Raw genomic sequence first — 23,678 nt, 5'->3', positions numbered from 1 at the left:
TGTTTCTATCTGCAAATAAACTCCAGCAGATTTTCCAAAGCTATGTGCGACAAATATGTGCGGGTTTGTGAGTGTGTTTGTAAGAGTGGAGAGAGAATGACGGAGAATGTTTGAAAGATACAAAAAGACTAGAAGGCAGACGTTTGATATGACTCATATCAAGGGCTCTTAGTACACACACACTGAGGGGATTTCAATCAAAGAAACAAATTTGAGGTGAGCATAAAAACAACAGACAGAAAGAATTCCATGGACATGCATCAAACTGTATGCACAGTTTGAATCATCGCCCCGTTGTATTTTCACCATGGAGAAAAATATTATATAATGACAATAGAACACAACAGTGACCATTCAGTTTTTTCAGCAGCCTGGTTTCCAGAAGTATTTTTTTTCTCTCTCCTTTTCTCCAAAGACATTTAAAGAATATAAAAATATCCCAGTAGAATATTAAGAGGCAGTAATAAGTAAGCCATTAGTTGAATGATTTCCCCTGAAAAGTGTAAACACTGTGGCGCTTCCAAATAATTGCACTGATTGCTTGAGCTTTTCATCCAGCTTAACAGCATCACTGGTATCTGTTTGACTGACCAAGTGTTTGAGAACCTGTTTGAAAGCGGTCATTATTTTTGCTAGGCCATTTGTTGGCGCTAGTGGCCAGTATTTCCATGTCCACTTATTAAAACAACACATAAAAACTTCAATGAGTTCTAAGCCCTTTAAACATTCTTACTTGCATAATGAATACTGACTGCATTGATTGAATCTCACTTCAGGATTTTGTTATAATTTATGAATTACACATATATATATATATATATATATATATATATATATATATATATATATATATATATATATATATATATACAGCTTCTGCAGAAGCATATTTTTTAACTACACTGGATCTCAGTAGTTTTATTTTGAAAGGTTTACTGCATGTGGTTTATTACTAGAAATATTTTTCTCTATGGAGAAAATAAATGCTATTTTTACTACTGGAGCTGTTGCAGGTCCCATGTTGAGCACCACATGCTATATTTTTTTTAATGAGTTGTACTTTTTTTTATCTCCAATTATATTTAATTTTTTTTTCTGATTTGACCTTAAGATGTTTTATATATTATACTCATACAGTAGTAGTGAGAGAGGACATAAAACTGTCACATTATCTAGACTGAAAACACATTTCTACAAAACAAACTCCTGCCTCATTTACTGAAGCTTTGCAAAAGCACATAACTTTCAAAATAAAAAGGGAATAAAATAAACAAGAACATGATATTAAAGGTTGTGGCTCTGCTTGAATTATTGACCATATAATCCAATTAAGTGTAACATTTAAATGTAATTTAGTTTAATGAGAGGAATTAATCTGACATTAACAGTGTAAACTGTCAAGATGAGTAGATCTACGGCAGCGGAGCAAAGTGAGAAAAAAACAACAACAACGTTTTGCTATAAAAAAATATTGACAGGAAAAAAAAGTACTTTATCACAACATGATCATCACTACAAGTTTTGACAAATAAACACAGAAACACTCAAAAGCACAAAATAAATGACATGCTTGTATGTCATAAATGTCAATAGATCCATCAGCCTCAGGCAACTACTAACATCACTATTAATATAACTTTGACCATGAGCATCCTATTGTCAGACGCATTTGCAATCTTTTTAGGCTGGGGTAATGCAAAAATGTGACATAGAAACAACCTGAAAAGAACTCAAATTAAAATTTATATCATGGTTCATGTATACCAATTAGATTATGTTCCCGTAGTAAATGATTTTCTGAAAGCAGGTAAGTGGATGCTATCAAAAGTCCGCAGGAACATGTCAGCATTTGGGACAAGGCCATTATAATTTTTTTTTTTCAAGGTTCTATGAGTCATTAGTGCCAACTGGAGACACAACGGGCAACCAGAGCAAACTTGAATGGGTGAGAGGTATCCAAATAGAGAAGAGGGTTCACAAAAAATTGTGTAATGTGCTACATATCCTTCTTAATGACGAAGAAGTATACGACAAGCAGTAAACCCAACACCACTGTTTTGCCCACAGACCGCTGATTTGTTTATTTTATATGAAAAGCGACTGATAAACTGTCCCAGTTTCACTTTATCATAGACTTAAAAAATATTTATACAGAGTACAGCCGGCAGCCATATCACCCTGGAGCCAAAGACAGGTTTCCCACTGAAGCTAAGCAGGGCTGAGCCTGGTCAGTACCTGGATGGGAGACCTCCTGAGAAAACTAGGTTCCTGCTGGAAGAGGTGCTAGTGAGGCCAGCAGGGGGTGCTCACCCTGTGGTCTGTGTGGGTCCTAACATCCCAGTGTAGTGATGGGGACACTATACTGTCAACAAGCACCGTCCTTCGGATGAGACGTTAAACCGAGGTCCTGACTCTCTGTGGTCAGTAAAAATCCCAGGATGTTTTTCGAAAAGAGTAGAGGTGTGACCTCTGCATCCTGGCTAAATTCGCCCATTGGCCTCTGACCATCATGGCCTCCTAACAATCCCCATATCTGCTGATTGGCTTCATCACTCTGTCTCCTCTCCACCAGTAAGCTGGTGTGTGGTGTTTGGTGGGCGTTCTGGCTCAGAAAACCTGGAATTAAGGTGGAAGTACCTGCATGGACCAATCTTGGTGCTTCTGTGTGCTTTTTGAAGCTTGGAAAGCAAGGGTATAAAAATTAGCAAATTACAGTTTTCATTTCTGGGTGAATTACTCCAATACCCGCTTACTGGAAAACAGAAAGAAAGAGCAGATAAAGACAAAAAGCCAGATCTTTGGGTTTATTTGCATAGAACATACACAACCATTTACAACTTATTTGTACAATGTCATTCAAAATCTGAATGAAAATATTAGCCAACTTGGACTACTGCACTAAGAATTATGTAAGGTCCTTCTCTAGAAGCACAGGCATAAATAAGTCTGTTTCAGGTCATCTGTGTTTCTCTTAATAGTTTACATGTGAAACAAACTAATGACCCACAGTGAACCAGGACTCAAACTACCAGCCAGAGTGTTCTGTAGACAGGGTGGCCCACAGGGTCCCTGCAGTGGTACAATCGTTTGTTTGTTTGTTTGTTTGTTGCTTTGCTTGAAGGAAGACATTTAAACAGGGGATGCTTTCTGAACCATTGGACACCAAATACCTTGAATAGATCGAAAGACATGCACACACTTACTCATACGCACGCACAGGCATTTTAAAACCTTAGAAGAATGAGACAAGCAGCATATCATTACTGTGTACCATGGTCACAGAGCAAACATCACACAAAACCATTGTACACTGTCAGGTTCAAATGCACTTTGATGGGACAAAACTAACTAAAACTAACCTGATCTTATGGACCCCTATCTTTTGAACAGTAGTGCATGTATTTTTATGCTTATAAGGGTATCCAGCTGTTAGGAAAGCAACATGTTAACTGATTAAGCAAAGTTAAAAGCCTTGATTAACACCAACAGTAGCTACTTTGTGTCTGGGGTCAGAAGGGGAAGCATAAAGTCAGGGAAACTCACAAATGATTCAGGCTAATTAAATTTTGTTTCATTGAACGCATGTGCACATCCAAGACTTTGATGACAATTCCGCCTAATGTATAAAACAAAAAAGATCTGCAGTTAAAATATAAGTGGTGAACAGTTAGAGAAAGCCTTTGTTTAAGAGTCTCTCAGGTTCTTAACTTAGTTTATCCTTTTTGAATGCTGCGCCCCACTTTACAGAAGTGAAATGACCACTGTACAATGCTGTTTAAGTATGGGGTCAGTTGGGGTCACTTTTCAGCTAGGATACATTAAATTGCTCAAATGTACTAGCACAGACAATGTTAAGGTTAGAGTTAGGAGGGTCCTGGGAAGCGATTTCAGCCAAGGGGGGCCCAAAGCAATCATATGCACAAGGGGCCCAGGATCCCTAGTAAATCTCACAGGAATGTATAACATTTTAAAATATATTAGATTAGAAAGTTGTTTAATAGTAATAATATTAAACAATACTACTGTTTTACTGTATTTTTGATTAAATAAATGCAGCCTTGGTGAGCATAATAGACTTCTATTTAAAAAAAAGAGACTTTTGAATGGTATGTTGTTACATAACGGAAGAGCATTTCATCAGATACATCATCATTAAGAAGTTCATCATTTGACATAAATTCACTGAGATTCTTTGAGATAATGTTTGGATAAATATAATGAAGTTATTACAGGATGAATGTAAAACTAACAGACACATTAAAGTAAATGAATTTGCAGAATAGATGAGGACCCATATGATCCTACTGAATTACTGAATGACTCAACTTACTTTAAGATCAATGGTTAACAAAAGATTGTCACAGAGAATTGTATTGGGCAGTACGACACTAAATGACAATACAGTTCATCTACCTATATTACCTATGATCTGACAGAAATCATTTACACACAAAAATGCATTTTCATTGTCAACATTTACTCACCCTCATGTTGTCTCAAACGCTGATGTCACTGATGCCAATCATCATTTCTTTCTTAAATAAAACTACTGTATGGTTTTAGAAGATTTGGAATATATTAGTACCTTTATTGTAAATTTTAGAAATTTATGAAGCTTTACAGCCCTTGGTAGCCATTTTTAGATAAAAGAATAGCATCAAACACTTCGTCTTTTGCATTCTGTTGAAGAAAGACAATTCAGTGGTTCAGTACGGTGCCCGTAAAGTTGACTTGTTACTTAGTTTTGTGTGCCACCTGTATACTCTAACTGAATCCAATAGATGTATTTTTAAGAATAAACCTTATTGTGAATCCAGACATAAACAGTACACATACATTTCTAATTAGACCACTGAAAATTTATTGATAATTTTTATTTATGCCAGCATGGGAAAGTTAAGGTGGCTGAACAGTAATCTCCTGTTTCCATTTCATTAAGTGCAACAGCAGCAACCTGTCCAAACTGTTTATAAGTCAAGCTAACCTATTTCTTTCTCAAGTTCAAGCAAGAAAGTATAACAAATATAATGATCCTGTATTTGAAATGGGAAAAGAACAAAACAAAGCAATGTGATGTAGAGACCCTTTTGTCTCATTTTGAGGTGCTTTTGAGAGAACAGGAGAGATAAAGTTTAATCTCCTTTATATCGGTAAACTCACTTTTTAGAGCAACTGACAGGTGAAAAATATTCCTGTAAGTCATGGTTTTTTCATACTCTCTCTTTCTGAGTAGTTTCAGCAGTATTAATAGCTGGGTTTAGAATGTCTCATTCAGATAAGCCATTGTGATGAATTAGCTGTAACTCAAGACTACAAAGCTGTTCAGGTATATGCTGTCTGTGTTTACTGTGACAACATGTCCTTACTCCCAGGAGCATGTTACATGTTTTAATTTTATTCAGGCCATTTTTGTTACTTGTATTTGTGCATACCCAAATCAAATTTGAGTTGCATGTCATTCAAGTGTTCTTCTATATTTTGCGGATTGTTTACGGTGCTCTTTAACACACAACAAAAAGTGTGGGATGATTTATACGCCAAAAAAGCACCATAAAATTAGTTCACACAACCCATTTGCTATATTCCAAATGCACTCAAGCAATATGACAGAGGTAATATTAATATTCATTTAATCCATTTAATATTGAGTAATAAAATAAATAAAGTATTTTTTTGTTATTCTCGTCGCTTCATAATGTTATGGTCGAACCACTGATGGCTGATGGACTATTCTTACAATGTCTTTCAGAGTTTTCTGGACCTTTACAGTGTAATTTACTTGGCAGTTAATGGGACCGTCACAGGATTTTCATCCAAAATATCTTAAATTGTGTTCCGAAGACGAACAAAAATTTTACAGGTTTGAACAACATGGGGGTAAAGTGATTAATGACTAAATTTGCATTTTGTAGTGGAGTAAGGTATAATGTGTGCAACTTTACTTTTTGATTAACCATACTGTATATAATAACTACATTTGTTTAGAATTTAAAAAATCTCTGTCTATCCTGACAGAAGAATGCTAAAGTGATCATGTGTTAACGTGATAAACATGCAATCATTATTTGGACTAAAACGTCTTAAGCACTTGACACTGTCGCTATGGCTTTAAGCTTGTCACACACTCAAAGAGCGCATGTGAATTTTCTCTAGCATAGGTACAGGTGGGCTGGTTCTCTAATCACACACACACTTACCCAATCCAACCTCTATAGCCAGTGGAGTTTGTTTGCAGTCCTGCACTCAGGTGGAAACTTCAAAGCACGCTACACTCTCATAGCAACAGACAGAGCAGGTAGGCACCATCCACATTCTCAGTCTGTTTATTTATTCAATAGAAATGGCAAATCACAGCTGTCCTGTGAGAAGAAATAACACTATTTGTGAGAACAATGCTTGTAGATAGTGACAAATTACTTGAGTTAAAATTACTGTAAACCTAAATTACACAGATTCAGGGTGTTAAGTGTTAAGTTTGCATGGGTGTTTTTTTAAAGAACACGGGGTGGACAACAATTTGAGCCTAGTCCTAAAAGATCAGTCATCCGCCTCCCAAGTCCTCCCCCCAAAAGTGAATGCTATTTCTTGTTTCCTGTTGCTGTCAGACACAGATCAGAAAAGAGGCATGTTAGAAGCGATAAACCTATTCTGCTAAGGTTTTAAGGCGTTAAAGGAAGGGCTGAGCCAGGATATGGGTGACACTCGAGCTGCTTTAGGGAGGACAAGTCTCAAGCTTTAAATGGGAGTGCAAAAGGTGTCTGAGAGAATATGCTGTAATCTAAGAAAACAATGGACTCAAATGACTCATATGAAGTCCAATAAAAGTATTTTTCTATATACTCGGTTTCATAATTAAAGATACATTTAAATGTTATAAATTACCCAGAAATATTATTTGTCAAACATATTTAGTGATGTATGAATTGAGCCATTAAGAATTTGTTACAAGCAAAAATCCATGCTGCTCAACTTGTATATACTGTCTTAAGGGATTTTCTTGGAATGTCTAAACAGCTGACACAGCACAAAACCCAATGTTGCATAAATATTCCATGCTAATTTGTTTCTATTAATCTTAAACTTACAAAGTGCTGTTGTCATGTATTCCAGCGACATTAAAATGTCAACATCTCTGTTTTTGATGTGTGCTTTGGGGCAAAGATTAACGGAGCTTGGCTAACATGGTACTCATGCTAGTAATAAAGTAGCACTTTAAGCATATTGTAATGCGGAAAAGTCCTAACAAGGTGACAGCTTAGTCCTTATCTCAATTCCTCTTTTATCTCTGTGGTTTAACTAACATGTGTATGGAATTTTTTTTTTAAATAAACCAAAGTGTACCACACCTGTAGCCTGCACGTGCCACCTTCCAAGATCCTTGCACAGATAAAAAGCTTAACATAACAAACTTTGCTCAACACAGTCTGGTGCTCTGATCCACAGGAGCTTGTGATGGAATGGGTAAAACATTAGCCAAATAAAGTGCCTCTAACTTCCTGGGAACCAAAAAATTAAAGGTCATTTTGGGTGAGACAGGGCCTAGGGCAAAGAAGTTCTGCTCCCCACATACCAGGTGGTTTGACTGAATACTGTATCTGCATGGACGTTATTTGCTTTAAGTGGGCATGTAATATTCTTGTAAAGCCCTCTAGCAGTGCAGGAAACATAACAGAGGTAAGCTGTACTAGTCCTTTGACATTCAGAACATTGCCATATGTCCCACATGAGCAGTTTATGCATACCACCTTCCCCTTTAGCTGATCGTAAGTGAAAGAATCAATCTGAAAGAAATAAAAGACACAAGCGTCCATTTAGAAGACCACACATTATGAACATGTCCTGTCACACTTCTAAAGAAACTAGTATCCTTCAGTGTGATATTGACTGGGTTTCTAATTATATGTCTAAAACCAGAGTAATGTGTTCCCTGACAGTCAAAAATATGTTGCAGACCAGACACAATCATTGATGCAGGCAGCATTTCACTATTTAGTACACAAAAATGTTTTATCTCTGAATTACTGTGTCGGTCAGGTCAAAAACAAAGCAAAGAAAGGGCATGTTTAGCTTTCAAAGACACATGCTTGTGCCACAATGATTTGATAAAACATTGGCATCCTTTACCTGACCACATGATCTGGTACCGGTGTTTGTCTTAAGAAACGGTGATCTGAAGGACAGGGCAGAATTACACTATTTTAGTATGCATTTTGTTTAAATCTTTGTGACTTTCCATTCACATTGTTTGACACAAGAAGTGGCCTTTACAGTAAATGTTTATGCTAGTGCAAGATTCAGTTTTTGAGAAGCTGGTTCTGTTTCCTCAGGAACTTGACCACCAACTGATTCATCATTATATTAAATTGTGACTGCATTAAAGGGATAGTTCACCTAAAATGAAAAGTACTTATGTCATCATTTACTCACCCTCATGTCATGGCATGAACATTTGAATCCAATTACACTGAAGAGGGACTTATGCTTTCAAGTTTTAAAAGGACACAAAAGGAGCACAGAACATTAGAAAATTAACCAGGGCATTCTTCAGAATTTTTCCCCTTAATATTCTGCAGAAGAAAGAAAGTCATGCAGGTTGAAAAGGACGTGAGGGTGGGCTCATGATGACAGAATGTTTGAGGTGAACTATTTTAGGGCTCTAAACTGAAAAATCACCCTGGAGTTAGTACTAACTGAGTTATCTAAAGTCTTAAACATTCTTTGTGGGACACAGTACAGGGTTTATGCATGATGATTGTCATTAAGAAATACTGGGCATGATGGTATTGATGATGTGTGTAATTTGAAACGTTCATGATACAGATGCTCTAAAATTCAAAACATGAGCTAGAAACAGACTGTAAAATTCACAGGACTGTAGTCATGTTTTCAAGTTATCTATCAAATAAACATGGCTCAACACAATTAATTAATTATGGTTAGCAGTTAAATTTGTATCTCATTGGAATCGGAACTAGGAATCGGTAAGAATCGAAATCGATAAGCAGAATCAGAATCAGAATCGATACATTTCAAACAATACCAAACCCTAAGGATAGAAATTACACATTTCACATACAGTATAAGGACTGAAGCAATAACTATAATGGCAATTAATTTGTGGAAATTGAGTTTTCAGAGCTGCAGTTGCATTAACATAAGGCAATCTGCACGTTTTTTTTTCACACAAATATTGGAGACAGAACCACAGGGCCTCTTTCTGTTTGTATCCAATAGTTCACGAGAAAAGATAATTGGATGATACTTTGACTATTTCACATTATTACAGAAATATCAATCCATAATCTGGCAAAAACATGCATGGCTCTGTGTCCAGAGGAAATGAACACCAGTTCAGCCAGTTAGCTTAGTGGAACCTGCTGCCCAGTATGGCTGGGTGGGGGTAGCAATAAGTGGAGAAGATGCTTAGTGGTTTGGCCGTAAAAAAATTGTCTACTGCCAAAGGTTCTCCCAATAGGAAGCTTCCATTCCCTTTTCATTTACCTTTTCAGGGTGCTGCAGTTCAGAGATGCTTCCTTTAATGGTTAATGGAAGAAAGCACAGGACTCAACCCAGACAACAGCTACTTGCTATCCTGGCTGAGCCCACTCATTCTGCAGTAAGAAAACACAGACCTCTTTATCACTGTGGAAATCAGCAAGTATTTTCTGAAGAACAAATATAATTTAAATAATTCATTACCAAAAATGAATATTCTGTCGTCATTTACTTATCCTTATCTTGGTCCGAACCCATAAGACCCATTTGACTTTTACAATTGTGAAACACAAACAGAAAAAATTCTGAATAATATCACTAGTCACTGATTTAATTACAATACATTTGGTCTAAAGCTTTAAAACTTCAAAAAGGATGCAAAAACAACATGGAAGTATCATAAAAGTAGTCTACAAAGACTGAATTCCTAATTTTTTTTAAGTCATATCATTCATATCATCAGACAGTTGTGTTAGAAATGTGCCAAAAAGTACATTTTGTTATTCAACAACTAGTTTTTGGTGAGCTACTCCATAAAGAGGAGTCAATTTGACCAAAACGTACATATTTGTTGGAACCACAGAAAACAAATCACGTTCCTAAAACTAAAAAGCTAAACATTGGCAATGTGAAGAGCCATAAAAAAACCTTGTACTTCTGTAATTGAAAGTATTTGTGAGTGAAAGTGGATATTCATCAAGACAAAAGTTGTAGGTTAAGACTTTATGTTATCCATCAGGAACAGATTATATAATGAAAAGTGGTTGTTAAAGTAATACCAGAATGGAGGTCATTGGAGGTCAAAGATTGAAATAAGAGGTACTGGTGACATCAGCTGAAAAGGAAAGTTGTGGCAAAGCAGATGATTACATTTTGATATAATAACACAAAGATTTTTGTTTTAAATAACATGCAATAATCTTTCATTTTAAATTATTTAATGTCAATTTAAATGTACATTTCTACACCCCTCTTTTTGAAAGCTTCACAGTAGCAAATTTCAAAATTAGTGAAGATGAGACAACACATCTAATGATGAATGAACAGCACAATATTTAAAGTACACCCAGAACTTACAGTGAATTTTGTATAAGGACAGGTAAGAAATGTTCAGCAACCAAAGCCAAACTTATCAATAGAAAGGAACTTAAAAGGCAACTGAGAATGGAAGATATTAGATTTCTCTGCTACACAATGCGGTTATGTTTCTAAGAATCTCACAAACTAAAAAAATTACAATGGTTTGTAGTAATGAGGATTGCATCTCCAGGCGACCAATCTGTATTGACACTAGGCAAAGGGAGCTATAAAAATAAAAAGGAATTACCATTGATAAACATTCCCAGATTGCCATCTTAAAATAGAACTGAGAAGCCAAAACGTACCAGTCAAACCAACATCCGACAAAAATTCTAAATGAAAACATGAATAAAGTTCAAACAAAAAACAAAACAAACAAAAAAATCAACCCCTGGGAAAAATATAGAACAATCACTCTCTTTCTCTTTCTATTACTTTCTGTTATTCCCACAGTATTGTCTATTTGTCGGTCCGTGTCCACAGACAAGTAACAGAGACAAACACAGGTAAGATAATTCCATTGATCAGTAAGATTTTTTTCACTGACGGTAAATGCAAATTTAAAAGCAACAAGAAAATGCAGAAGCCAGTACCGATGAAGTTAAAGGTCACATGGACCCCAGACAATACTTTCAAGGGAACATGCCAGCATTTCAATCATTTGTTTTGTATTTGGAAGTGCACTCATCACACAGGAAAGTGACAATGGAAACTGAATTCCTCATCTAAAGTAGTCTGTTCCCCTTACAATGAAAAACACTCAATCTATGCAGTGTTCATTTGGATGGAGGCTGTTTCCAGTACTCAGCTGTAGAGGTCAAATCCTTTGATAAAGGACAGGGACAAATTTAATTCAAAGACTCCAGGAATTCATGCTAAGACAGCAGGGAACATGAAGTGCGTGAGGAGTAATTATAAGTATCTGTTCGCAATCCATTCCATGTTAAACACAGACGTTGCTATTATGGTGGTGTGGAAAACTTCATAATTGTTATGCATGTATGTGGTTAAGCGTGCAAGAGTGTCTGTGAGAAAGCATGTGGTTGTGTGTGGGTGTTTTGTGTATTTTTTTTTTTTTTTTTACCGTGGGCATAGTTAGTTTGGTTATCATTACCAGCAAATATTTATTAACACTGCCTCTCATTCACAAATGTAATGTGTGCATTTTATATGCATGGGCGTTTTTGTATGCCCTCCTGTGTAAAACTGCAAACAAAAGCCTGTACATCATCCTGATCAAGAGGGGAAAGTCCACAATGGGGCGTTTATGTTTATTGTTGACACAAACTATGTTCAAAAACAGAACAGTCTACCGTTATACGTACATGGCCATGAAGTGTCTAGACCTGTTCCAGAACATCTGTTTGCACAACTAAATTCTGTGCAAGCATTTTAATAAGTTATAACTAGTATTTTATTACAGGAAAAATATAGAGTAACACGTCTTGACTTGAGACGAGAGGGGAAGTCAACTGTCAGCTGTTGTCCTATAGAACTACATGCATGTAATAGGCCTACTGTATGTAGGCCTACCAGGTCTAAGCTGTAAAGCCAGATTTGATCTCTCAGTGAGAATCTTCCTTTTTCTTCTCCTTCTAACACCTGGACTTTACACTTTTAAGCAGGGCACAATGTGGATTATGTCAAAAAGGTCTGATCTCTGTTCTGGTCCAGCATTCCATATGGTGTCCCCAAGTTAAGCTTGTGTTAAGTCATCTTCATAAAATGGCTAAGCCACTGACCGCAACCCTTTTCTTGTTCCACACATCACCACCCAGCCTAAGACAGCCTTAAAGTTGGCCCTAACACAACTTGTGGTGCTTATGACCAAGAGACAAAATATGGTAGTGTTTACAAAATATGTTCTCGTAAAGGTTTGCAATTACTACATTTAGCAGCAATATACCAAAACAAAACAAGAACAAGTTATCAAGAATAACAACCAATTCAAGCCACACTTTACAAGATAATATGATGCAGTGTTTACTAATAAACCAAAACAAAAAAAAAGCCATCCTTCCTTTTCTTATTAAGCCACTTTTAAGCTATTTCACAAAATATATCTAAAAACCCAAGTATAAAATAACTTCTGATTGATATTTTTTTAACAAAAATCCTGTCAGTAACTCAGATTTCCTTGAACATACATGGAATACATTACAATACAAATGCCACCATAACAGTTACTGTCACAAACAAGGATGTGTTTAGTGGAAATAAAACTCTGCAAAGAAATAGTTCACCAAGTGCACCCAGCAACCATCAAACCATGTGTTTTTGTAACTGTTTTGTGTAAGCACTGTAAAACTTATCATACATCTACAGAACTGGCAAATCCTCCAAAGGCATCAAGACTTCTATCAATATCCTTAATGTCCTTGTATACGGATTTATCGTTTGTGATAAGACTTATGGACACCCTGAGGGACCATGCATTATTTTTTTCTGTCTTATTTTCTCAGCATAACAAAAGTTGTTTTCTCATGATCTTGTGACAAAAAAGTGTTTGTTGCTCACCATTTCTCTGGTCAGCCACTAATAAAAACCCCTTAATCGGTGTCTGTCAAACATGTTCTATAACTGTGTAGCGATCTAGTCCCTGAGTTGGCAGTAAATGAAACTGATCCCATGTTCAAGAATCACTATCACATTTTTTTTCTTTACATGAATGTAAAAATCTGTCTGTCTATTCAAGATGCAACAGTGCATGTATGTATAAAATTAAGTGCAGTATTACGGGTACCTTTGAATCTGTGCATTTCTCTCTTCTCTAGACTGAGGCAGCATGAACTCAGACACAGTACAGTATTCTGGAGTGAAGTGCAGTGACGAAAATCCTAGTGTGCTTACAGATGACGACTATAACTCTAAGAAGAAAAGATACGTAAAAAAAGATGGGAGCTGTAACATGGTTGTGCGGAACGTTCCAGAGGAGTGGCTTCTCTGGATCACTGACATCTTCACTACCCTGGTAGAGATCCACTGGAGGGTCATGTTCTTGACATTTGCTCTCTCCTACATTTTATCATGGCTCTTTTTTGGAATTTTGTTCTGGATCATTGCATTGACCCACGGCGATATGAAAGACCCCAACAAAGAGCCATGTGTTTATGAGGTTCGAAGTTTTACAGCAGCATTTCTATTCTCATTAGAGACCCAAACCACCATTGGTTATGGCTTTCGGGGGATGTCAGAGAACTGTATGATTGCCATCATTGTAGTTACCATCCAAGATGTCATCAGTGTCTTCATTGACACTTTTGTCATCGGCATTGCAGTTGCCAAGATGGCATCTGCCCGTAAGAGAGCCCAAACGGTTGGATTCAGCAACTGTGCGGTGATCAGCTTACGTGACGGTCACCTATGCCTGTCATGGCGGGTCGGGGACTTCCGAAGGAACCACATGGTAGAAGGTACAGCTCATGCACAGCTGGTACGGCACCTGGCACACAGCACAGGAAAAGTTAACATTACATACAAAGACCTCAACATTGAAGAGAATAACATCATCCTGGCCATCCCAACAACTATAGTTCATAAAATCAGTCCTGGCAGTCCTCTATACAAGGTGAGCTTGAAGGACCTGAGGAAGGAGAACTTTGAGCTGGTGGTCTCTTTCACCTATACAGATGACTGCACGGGCATCCTTCACCAGACACGCACATCCTACTATTCAAGTGAGATTATGTGGGGCCAGCACTTTCAGGAGATGATCAAGGTCACCCGCAGGAACTACAGAGTGGACTACGCCCTGTTCAACCACACAGTTAAAGTCCTGGTCCCAGAATTAAGCGCAGAGGAGTATGACCTAAAGAAGTGCTCGCAACAGCCAAAACACAAACCACTCCACAAAAGTTCTTCAACGGCAGCTGTGGAATTGGTTAATGGGAATAGTCTTGAGGCAGAAAAAGCATCCACCAGCAGTGCTGTCCAAGAACACAAGCTATAACAGTAGACTACATCCTGACTCTGCTAAAATACTTTTGAAATCAGGCTCTCTCAATGGCATCACTATAAGAAATAGCCTAGCGCACTTATAGTTAGATTTAGACATAAAGGTCAGTTAGCAGGAATATCTTAAAAAGCCCTTCTAACACAGACTGTATCCAGGACAGGTACTGGAATATCAAATTAAATCCCTGTAGGCATTTTGGCTTTGATGAGAATCCAGTTAGAGCACTAAATTAGTATTTTGTTTTTTATGTATATCCATGTGGCATTAAGCAACCTTGCACAAACTCAGTATCACTTTATACCACTTTATCACTGATGTCCAGAATTGATGGACATTACAGACTCTTCTTTTATGACCTTGAAGGTCCTTTGATATCCCGAGATGTAAAAAAGGTCCCCCTTGATTAAATTATGAACCCAAACCTTCAACCTACATAAGAGGCAAGGGATCAATTATAATGACAGTGACGTTAACCAGACAAAACTGTGGTCAGTCAGTTTGTCTTTTTGGCATTAGTTGAGTAAATGCAGAACACTACCTTATTTTGCAGAGTGGTTAACCTTTCCAACCAAACAACTAATAAAATCTTTTGGAAACTGAGGCCCAGTGGCAATTTTCAATATTGACACAGCATTAATCCAATTCCCTTATGGACAATCTAACGGTTGATAAATGGATTTTCAATTTTATTTTGCAATGTATGATTTTTAAAAGACCTCTCATCCTGCAACCAAACAATTCTAAAATATTGACATCATATTTTAATATAAATGTATATATTTTAATATTTGTGCTAATATATATATATATATATCACATTTTAAAATTGAACACTGAAACTAAACACTAAAACCATACACTGATGTTATCACATTTACCACATCCAATAATTTGGCATGACAGAAAAGTTCTGGAAAAGTTCTGGATGTCCTCTTCAAAACAGACCAGGACTCAAAACAGTGGCATGTATGGTCTCAGAGATATTAACAAAAAACACTACAGTGACTAAAACTGCTAGGTCCCAGGAGGTTTTCCTCGGAAAGTGAAGTCTCCAGGCCTCCACCTTGTGGTTGGATGCAGTGCTGTCCAAGCATCGCCTCAAATTAGGCTGAAAGGTAAACAGAGGCTGGACAGCTCATGCACCACGTTTCACCTATAAATAGTCTGTATTATTTATAGACTTGAACAAGAAAGTAACTAAAATAAGCACTTTGCAACAGCTTCACAAATAAAAGTTTAACATGGCTCATTAGTTATGATAAGTAAGCAGTGTGTGACACGCAGCAGCCAGGAAGGGCAAAGGCCTGTGGAGCACTTACTGCTGGGTTTTCATTGGACCAATTATAAAGAGAAGGAGAAACATTCCTCTGATTGAACAATAAATGATCTTTCACAATGGTCTTGAATTACTGATTCCCAACAATACAATGCACATTAATACAATGTCATTATATAAGATGCTGGAAGACTAACAATACCTGAATAAATTCAGAGTAGTCCTGTAGAAATGCAAACAGCGGACCCTATACTATTTAGTGATGATATTTCATAATAGCAAAACCCAGAAAAGCACATTTCCAGAATGTTTTAATTCATTGTTTTTTTGTTTCACTAACATATACCTAGACAAAAGGCCACAATAGTATCTCACTTTAAATTATTTTATACAGCATTTGTTTATTGAAACAAAATATATTTAAAGAATTGCCTGGAACCTGATAAATGACATTCACATTGACTTGGACCCACTATTTACAAATGAAACATAATGTGATTCCTATAGTATGTGTTGAAAAGAAACACGCAACGTTACAATAAACCACAAACTAAGCTTTAAATTCCATTTTATTTCAGGAAACAGTGGCCAATGTTCATTCTTTAACGCTTGGCTGTATTACTCATAATTAAATATCTGAGGTCAGTGGGAGAAATACACAATTTCTTTTTCGTGTACTTCACTTTTCAGTTAGAAATTTTCCTCACTTAAAAACGAGGCTCGCCAACAGTCGTTTTAAATCACGTTCCGATTATATGTATGACTTGTAAACAGATTATGACCGAATGTTTTGTCGTAGAAACAAACGTAAGACAGTGAGAAAAATCGTACTGTTGCTATGGTTATCTTACCTCCTCAGGCGAACGCGTTGTGTTTGTCAGCTCATTGTGACTAACTTGTAATGTCACTGTGGTGAAAAGTTTGTTTGAAAACTCTGCTGACACATATGCATACTTATGAAATAATACAAACTTTCAGACACAAACAAGCTTATGTTTTGTGTTCCTCCGGGGGGATTCAAGCCTTAATTTGCAAGCAGCTGTGGGTCCGCGTTTCACTTGATCCACAGTCTGAGAGGAATATAGTTTTATCCGCGCGTGGAACTCTCCCTCTTTCATCGGATTGGCGGTTTTCAGGGAGGGCGTGGCTAGCTGTTGCGTCTTGTTTAAATGGGTTTGAAGCCTAGAAGAAGCAGCACATGAGTTAACGCACGCTGCAAACAAGAAGAGAAACGATTTCTGATCTTATACTTCATATCAAAAAATATTAATACGTTACGTGGAGAGAACAAGATCAATGAGAAGACAGTGTGGATAGTAAAACCATTCGTGGGATATTTTTTATATATGACAACTTTTTCGTGTTCATTTACAAATGACTAGGTAAGGTCGCACATATATTTGCTCACATATTTTATGCAACTGTAAATAAACTCGTACTGTTTGACAATATGAAGTGTTTTGTGCTATACATTTTAACTTCCTTCCATTGAGAATACTGTGGCTCTGATGTTACTCTTTAAGTGCACAAGAGACTAGTGGAGTTCTCGGTTATATTTTTATTTTTGTCTAAGCATAGTTTGAAATAGTAGTAATAGACATAGTAAAAGTTTATAGCAGACGCATGATATCAGATTAAAAAAAAATAAAGTAGCATTTAATATTATTGCTGTCCAATACAAGTGATTATTCTTATGGTTTGGTAACGAGTTATTGTTTACAATTTATTTCTGACTCTCATGTACATGACAGTTAAATGAAACATGAAACCTGTGTGTGTTCAATATTTAATTTTTATTTTCTCTGAAGACAAATGCACAAGGTGACACAGTATCTTGAATTTCTTATTACTTTATGCATGTAGACTATTTAGTAGTCATTCAAAAGAAAGAAACTGGAAAAAAAAAGATTAAGCGAATGTCTTTTCCTCCAGCACCTGTTGACTTCTCCATTTACTTCGCATAAGATTTACCTTATAAAAGGAACATATGGGGTTTTATTTGCATTGCTGCATTCAACATGTGAGGTTAAATATTATAGCCTATTAGTCTATTATTGTTCTTAGTGATCTATTCTATTGAACTCATTGTTGCTAAGTATGCATTTGTCTAATATATTTGGAGCACAGCTGTGCTCAGCAGTTGTCAGGCGTCATTTGGCTGACAGACATGCAGATCCCCTTTTCTGCCCTAAACACTCAGAGACTTTCAATTGGCAGCTAAATTGGTACTTAGCTTGTTTGTCAGGCCTATGCACACAACATAGTGAAACTGTTAATGGTGATAATAGGGGAAAAGGAATTTCCCTTAAATATGCAACCATATTGTAGGAGTATTAATCCTAGTTAGATCACTCAAAAAAATGTAGACTTTTATGTAACTTTTTCCATTGGTCCTCACTGGTCCATGCCATCAAAATAAACAACTTTCCTAGATATAAACACTGTCATATTATGTTTCATGTAAGAAATAATGGCATCTATCAACCTGCTCTTTATCTGAATGTCTGTGGGGCCACATGTGAAAAACATGTCTTTAGTAAAACCGAAAGAAAATAAACCGCTTACTTTTGTTTTAGATGGCAGAAATGTCCTTACTAGTATATATAATAAAAAGTAATTTCTGTTTAAATACAAATTTTCTCAGATTCTTTCCATCTTACTAGCTTGCTGTCTTTTTCTCTCTCAAATCCTTCTCTGTTTTGTGCATCTGCTAAATAACATAAAATGGGACCTTTCTTTTCAGTTATGTTTGCTAAAACATTGAGGGCAGAATAGGAGCTTTAGTGAGTAGTGTTCTAGCCCTCCCCGGGGAATTGTCACAGGGCTGTCATTATACTGCTGAGAGAGAAGATGAGGTCTCACAGGACAAGCTCTCAAGTCAACAAGCCTCGTCTCAGTCCCTGCTCTGCGCCCTACTGCAAACCAGTCTTAGCTTGTTTTTACCTTTGCTGATGTTTAAGCAATAGTTCAGAATGCTATGTACATTGATACAGTATTTGAAGAGGTTGGACGCAAGAATACATTTAAATACATTCTCCATCGACTAAATTAGTTCTCTTTCCTTGTTTGACTCTTAAAATGTCAAAAATCCTTTAGGGAACAGGTCTTATTTTATAGGGTTGTACATTCATGGAAAAGATGAACTGTTTCACCTTTTTACCTGGAAGACCTGTGATGACCTTTTTTTGTGATGATTTGTGAATATCCTGTCATTTTATTATTGTTCAGTACACTAAAAATAGATAATATGTTAAATATACAGAGGATACTGTAAAGGTTTTGAGTAGAGCTTTCAGGAACCCACCATTGGTTATAGATGAGTTTTTGCCAATTTAAATTACTGCATAGGTAATTGACATACGTGACTGAACAAAACAAATTTCCATTCACCCATTCCCTGATTAGCACAGTATGTGAAAACGGGTATTATTAACGGTCCTGTGGGCAAGTACACTATATGGGAAAAAGCATAAACAGACAGGTTGGCATGGCATTATCAAGTGCTGTGGTGCACTGCCTTGTAAAATCTCATTGTCATTGTATTCTAGAAATACACTTTTAAACTAAAATAAATTGACACAGGTGTTGGTGACTGATGTTGAAATTGACATGATATAAAAACACAAGGAGAATAAGTGAAATTAAGAATTATCTTCCTCAACATATGGACAATATAACTGATTATCCGTAATAATAATAATACAAAAAATAAATTTACATTCAAACAAGAAACTGTTTACATCATGGCTCATGGCCTTTTTTCACAGCCTCACTGAAGACTTAAAGTCCAACTTAGGTTCTTTTATTTTGTCCGTTTTGAGTGAAGTCTTATTGGCTAACACTGCTGTTTTTTTCCCCCTAAATCTGAAAGGAATGGTCAGGGTGCTCTAAAGTTTCAAAGTATGAGTTTTTGATTAAACACATAACATGCATCAAAGTTATTATTATTGATAGTAAATTCAGAGGGAAATGTTAACATTATGATATAATCAGTGTACAAATTTATCAGTTCAAGCATGAGAATACGTGAGAATTATGTTCCTCACGTTTGATCTCAAAGACTTGTGCACTGTTAGATCCAAAAATTCAATGTTGAGTTTACAGTCACAGCCAATTAATCTTAACGTATATCTTGTTTCTTGTTTCTAATAGAAAATTTGATCAATGATATCAGCAAAGCAGATGAGAACCGAGTGATCCTTCCATCCTTGGCCCTTCTGTCAATCAAAGGTCCAACCTGAGCAAAGAGACGCCTCCTGCGTCCGGCTCTGAACAGACCCATTTCCTTCTTGTGTTGGTCCCCGTGAGTGTTTCAAAACTGTTTCTCCAACGCTTTTTCCAGAAACTAAGACTGTTTTCCAAAGCAGAAAAAGCACAGACCTCCCAGGCTGAGGTGATGGGAAGTGTGCGGGCCAACCGCTACAGCATCGTGTCATCAGAGGAGGACGGTATGAAGTTGGCCACTGCTGCGGTGCCAAATGGGTACGGTAACGGGAAGGGTAAAGTCCATACCCGTCACCAGATCCAGAGCAGGTTTGTCAAGAAAGATGGACACTGCAATGTGCAGTTCATCAACGTCAGTGAGAAGAGCCAGCGCTACCTGGCCGACATCTTCACCACGTGCGTGGACATTCGCTGGCGATGGATGTTCGTTATCTTCTGCTTGGCCTTCCTGCTGTCATGGCTGTTTTTTGGATGTATCTTCTGGCTGGTTGCAATATTCCATGGAGACCTGGAGAACGACGGGCCCAAGTGTGTCTCCAACGTCAGCACCTTCACGGCTGCCTTTCTCTTCTCGATCGAGACACAGACCACTATTGGCTACGGTTATCGCTATGTTACAGATGAGTGCCCCATTGCGGTGTTCATGGTTGTATTTCAGAGCATAGTTGGCTGCATCATTGATGCCTTCATTATCGGTGCTGTCATGGCTAAGATGGCAAAGCCCAAGAAGCGGAACGAGACTCTGGTGTTCAGCCACAATGCTACAGTGGCCATGAGGGACAATAAGCTGTGTCTCATGTGGCGGGTGGGCAACTTGCGCAAAAGCCACCTAGTAGAGGCCCATGTTCGAGCTCAGCTCCTTAGATCTCGCACCACAGCTGAAGGAGAGTTTATCCCTCTAGACCAGATGGACATCGACGTGGGCTTTGACAGTGGTATTGACCGCATCTTCTTGGTGTCACCGATCACCATCGTCCATGAGATAGATGAGGACAGCCCTTTCTACGACATGAGCAAACAAGAAATGGAGAACTCTGACTTTGAAATCGTTGTTATCCTGGAGGGCATGGTAGAGGCCACAGCCATGACCACCCAATGCCGCAGCTCCTACGTGGCCAGTGAGATCCTGTGGGGACACCGATTTGAGCCTGTCCTCTTCGAGGAGAAAAACTATTACAAAGTAGACTACTCTCGCTTTCACAAGACCTACGAAGTGCCCAGCACCCCCCTGTGCAGTGCGAGGGAACTTGCTGAGAAAAAATATATTCTATCCAACACTAATTCATTTTGCTATGAGAACGAGGTGGCCCTTTCAAACAAAGAGGAGAAAGAGGAAGGGACCGGGGACAGCCTGGGCCCTGGCGGGACAAACACGGACACTAGCTCAGACTCTGACCACAGCCAGGCCACCGTTCCCTTAGAACCACGGCCTCTACGGCGGGAATCTGAAATATGACTCTGCAGAACTAGCGGAAAGGTTTTACAGACACCTCTTCATACAGGCACATTGAGCTGAACTGAGCCCCTCGGCAAGGCAGACTCAAGCTAACGGTACAGTTACGAGGAGGAATCGACAGAGAAACTGTACAAGAGTGTTCTTACGAGTATGCATGGTTGAATAAAACACAGCATAGAGGCACTGCACAGCTAATGAAGAATGCACATCGAGAGAGAGAGAAAGAGAGAGTAACCCATTTAGGTGACACTACCTTTGTAGACTGTTGCTTCTGAATGACATGAAGCCGAGAAGATGTAACTGGTTGACAAAACTTGAAAATGAGCAGGCATGTGTCCATGTGCAGTTGTCCAATGATGTAAGAATGATTCAAGCTCAGACCAATATTTTCAATGAGCCTCATGCTGCTACCAAAGTTGATAATATTGTGGAAAATTCAGATATTAAGTTCTGTCAATTTAATTGAAAAATAAAATAAATGCTTAATATTAACAATATTAAAATGAAAATAATAATAGTTCTTAGAAATAGCATTATACAAATCATAAAAAACACAGCCAGGAGTGTAAGTCAATGTCTGAAGTATCATAAAAAATCCTGGTCCTACTATCTAGTTAATTATTCAATCATCCCCTCGTTTCTTTTCTATTTAAATCCACTGGCCTTGGTGTGAGGCTTCGGGTATTTCTGGAACAATCTTGTAGGGGGCTTAGGTGTGTGACCTCTATTTGGGAATACCAACAACTTGGTGTCTGCTTTAAAAAAAAAAAAAAAAGAGATTAAGTTGGAAGCCCTCCATAGTACATTTAATATCAGATTATCTGAAGGGAAAAATGCACAGGAACATGCCTGTTTATTGCAATATATATATATATATATATATATATATATATATCGGACGGGGTCTTTAGATGAGTCAGTATCAGAATGAGAATCGCAGTTGTCATGTGCTCATGGACAATGAGAGTGAACGTGTTAATGAATGTCTTTCTACAAGTGCTGCTATGTTGCGTATTATAGAGTTTTAGACTTAAACCAAAGAGTATTCAAAGTGATCTTTCATAAAGAATGCATCAAATTATTTTATTAGATGTAGGACAATAGGACAAGTCATGACGAGGAATAAAAAATATAGATTTGTAAGTGAAAATAAATGTTTTTTGTTTGCATACGCACATACATGATTTATTTTAATTGATTATTTTCTTATTCAAAGCCAAATGTGTTTAAGACAAAGACTATGAATAACAAAGCCCATTGGAAATAAGAGCTACAGGTTAGCCTACCTTATTTTCAAACCCTCCTTTCCATCCCATAATTTCAGTGTTACTGTAGTTTAGTGCTACAGGAGTGTTTGGGTTGGAAAATGTTGCTAGAAAACCTTTAGATTTAAGGTTCTATTGCATGGATTACATATAGTTTAATTTACAGACTGCATGAGTGTATATTGGCTGAAGGGTTTGGGTTCTATTGGAAAGAAACAGGACAGAAAACAGAATCCACTCTCCCTTCTGACTTTAAACCTCTCTAATAATTCATTATTTCTCAATCAACTCTAACCTCTTGTCTTGCCTGACAAACTGCAATACAACCCTAATGGCTTGTTTGGCAGGTGTACCAAGGACTGGGTATGTAGACTGAGATCATGGTACTGTGATCCAATGACAATCAGAACATAGAATCTGAGCTCAGAACCGCACTTGCACACAAAATGTGCTCCTGAGATATCACTTGACGTCTGATTGTGATGTCTAACGTGTCTCCTCTCACCCTTGCTTTTTCTTAAATACCTGAAGTAACCCAAAACAGCCACTAGAGCATGTTCTCCGGAAAGCTCTATAAAAGGAGACAATAAAATTAGGAGATATTTATTTTGAAAATACTGCATGTTATGCAGCTGTGTTAAACGTACAAAAGAGAATAAATTGCAATCAATGCTGTGTCATCCATAGCTTTTCTTGTTCTTTTTTTCTTGGCATGTCATTTTTCAAGAGACACTTGATAAACAGCCAAATACGCAGTGCACCTGGTTCTCACCGGGCTATTGTTGGCTCGTTTGAAGAAAATGCTCCTTTTAATGACTGTGGGTCTATAGGCAGCGTTTCTTTTTCTCTGTTGTAAATATTCCCATACTTTATACAGTCGTTTTTGTATCAGTCTTCCCTATTGTACTGAAAAAAAACAATGGAATG

At 37.4% G+C, this 23,678-nt stretch overlaps 2 protein-coding genes and 1 long non-coding RNA gene across 3 annotated transcripts; 2 read left to right on the top strand and 1 right to left on the bottom strand.

The window, feature by feature from the left end:
• The first annotated feature begins 6,059 nt into the window (after positions 1–6,059).
• kcnj16a (potassium inwardly rectifying channel subfamily J member 16a) lies at positions 6,060–14,755 on the top strand. The gene is made up of 2 exons (XM_059532722.1): positions 6,060–6,295; positions 13,350–14,755. The coding sequence occupies exon 2, from the start codon at positions 13,361–13,363 to the stop codon at positions 14,522–14,524; it is 1,164 nt and encodes a 387-aa protein (XP_059388705.1). The 5' UTR covers positions 6,060–6,295; positions 13,350–13,360; the 3' UTR covers positions 14,525–14,755.
• LOC132122448 (uncharacterized) lies at positions 9,063–16,855 on the bottom strand. Its single transcript, XR_009426380.1, has 3 exons — positions 16,658–16,855; positions 13,319–14,017; positions 9,063–9,611 (listed from the first exon to the last, which is right to left on the bottom strand). It is a non-coding gene; the product is annotated as an uncharacterized LOC132122448 (long non-coding RNA).
• Positions 16,856–17,027: 172 nt separating this feature from the next.
• On the top strand, positions 17,028–21,864 carry kcnj2a (potassium inwardly rectifying channel subfamily J member 2a). The gene is made up of 2 exons (XM_059532721.1): positions 17,028–17,188; positions 19,959–21,864. Exon 2 carries the CDS (start codon positions 20,203–20,205, stop codon positions 21,484–21,486), a length of 1,284 nt encoding a protein of 427 aa, XP_059388704.1. The 5' UTR covers positions 17,028–17,188; positions 19,959–20,202; the 3' UTR covers positions 21,487–21,864.
• The last annotated feature ends 1,814 nt before the right edge of the window (positions 21,865–23,678 follow it).

Source organism: Carassius carassius, chromosome 40, assembly GCF_963082965.1.
Source record: "Carassius carassius chromosome 40, fCarCar2.1, whole genome shotgun sequence".
NCBI classification, from domain to species: Eukaryota; Metazoa; Chordata; class Actinopteri; order Cypriniformes; family Cyprinidae; genus Carassius; species Carassius carassius.
This window is presented reverse-complemented; position numbering and strand designations above follow the sequence as displayed.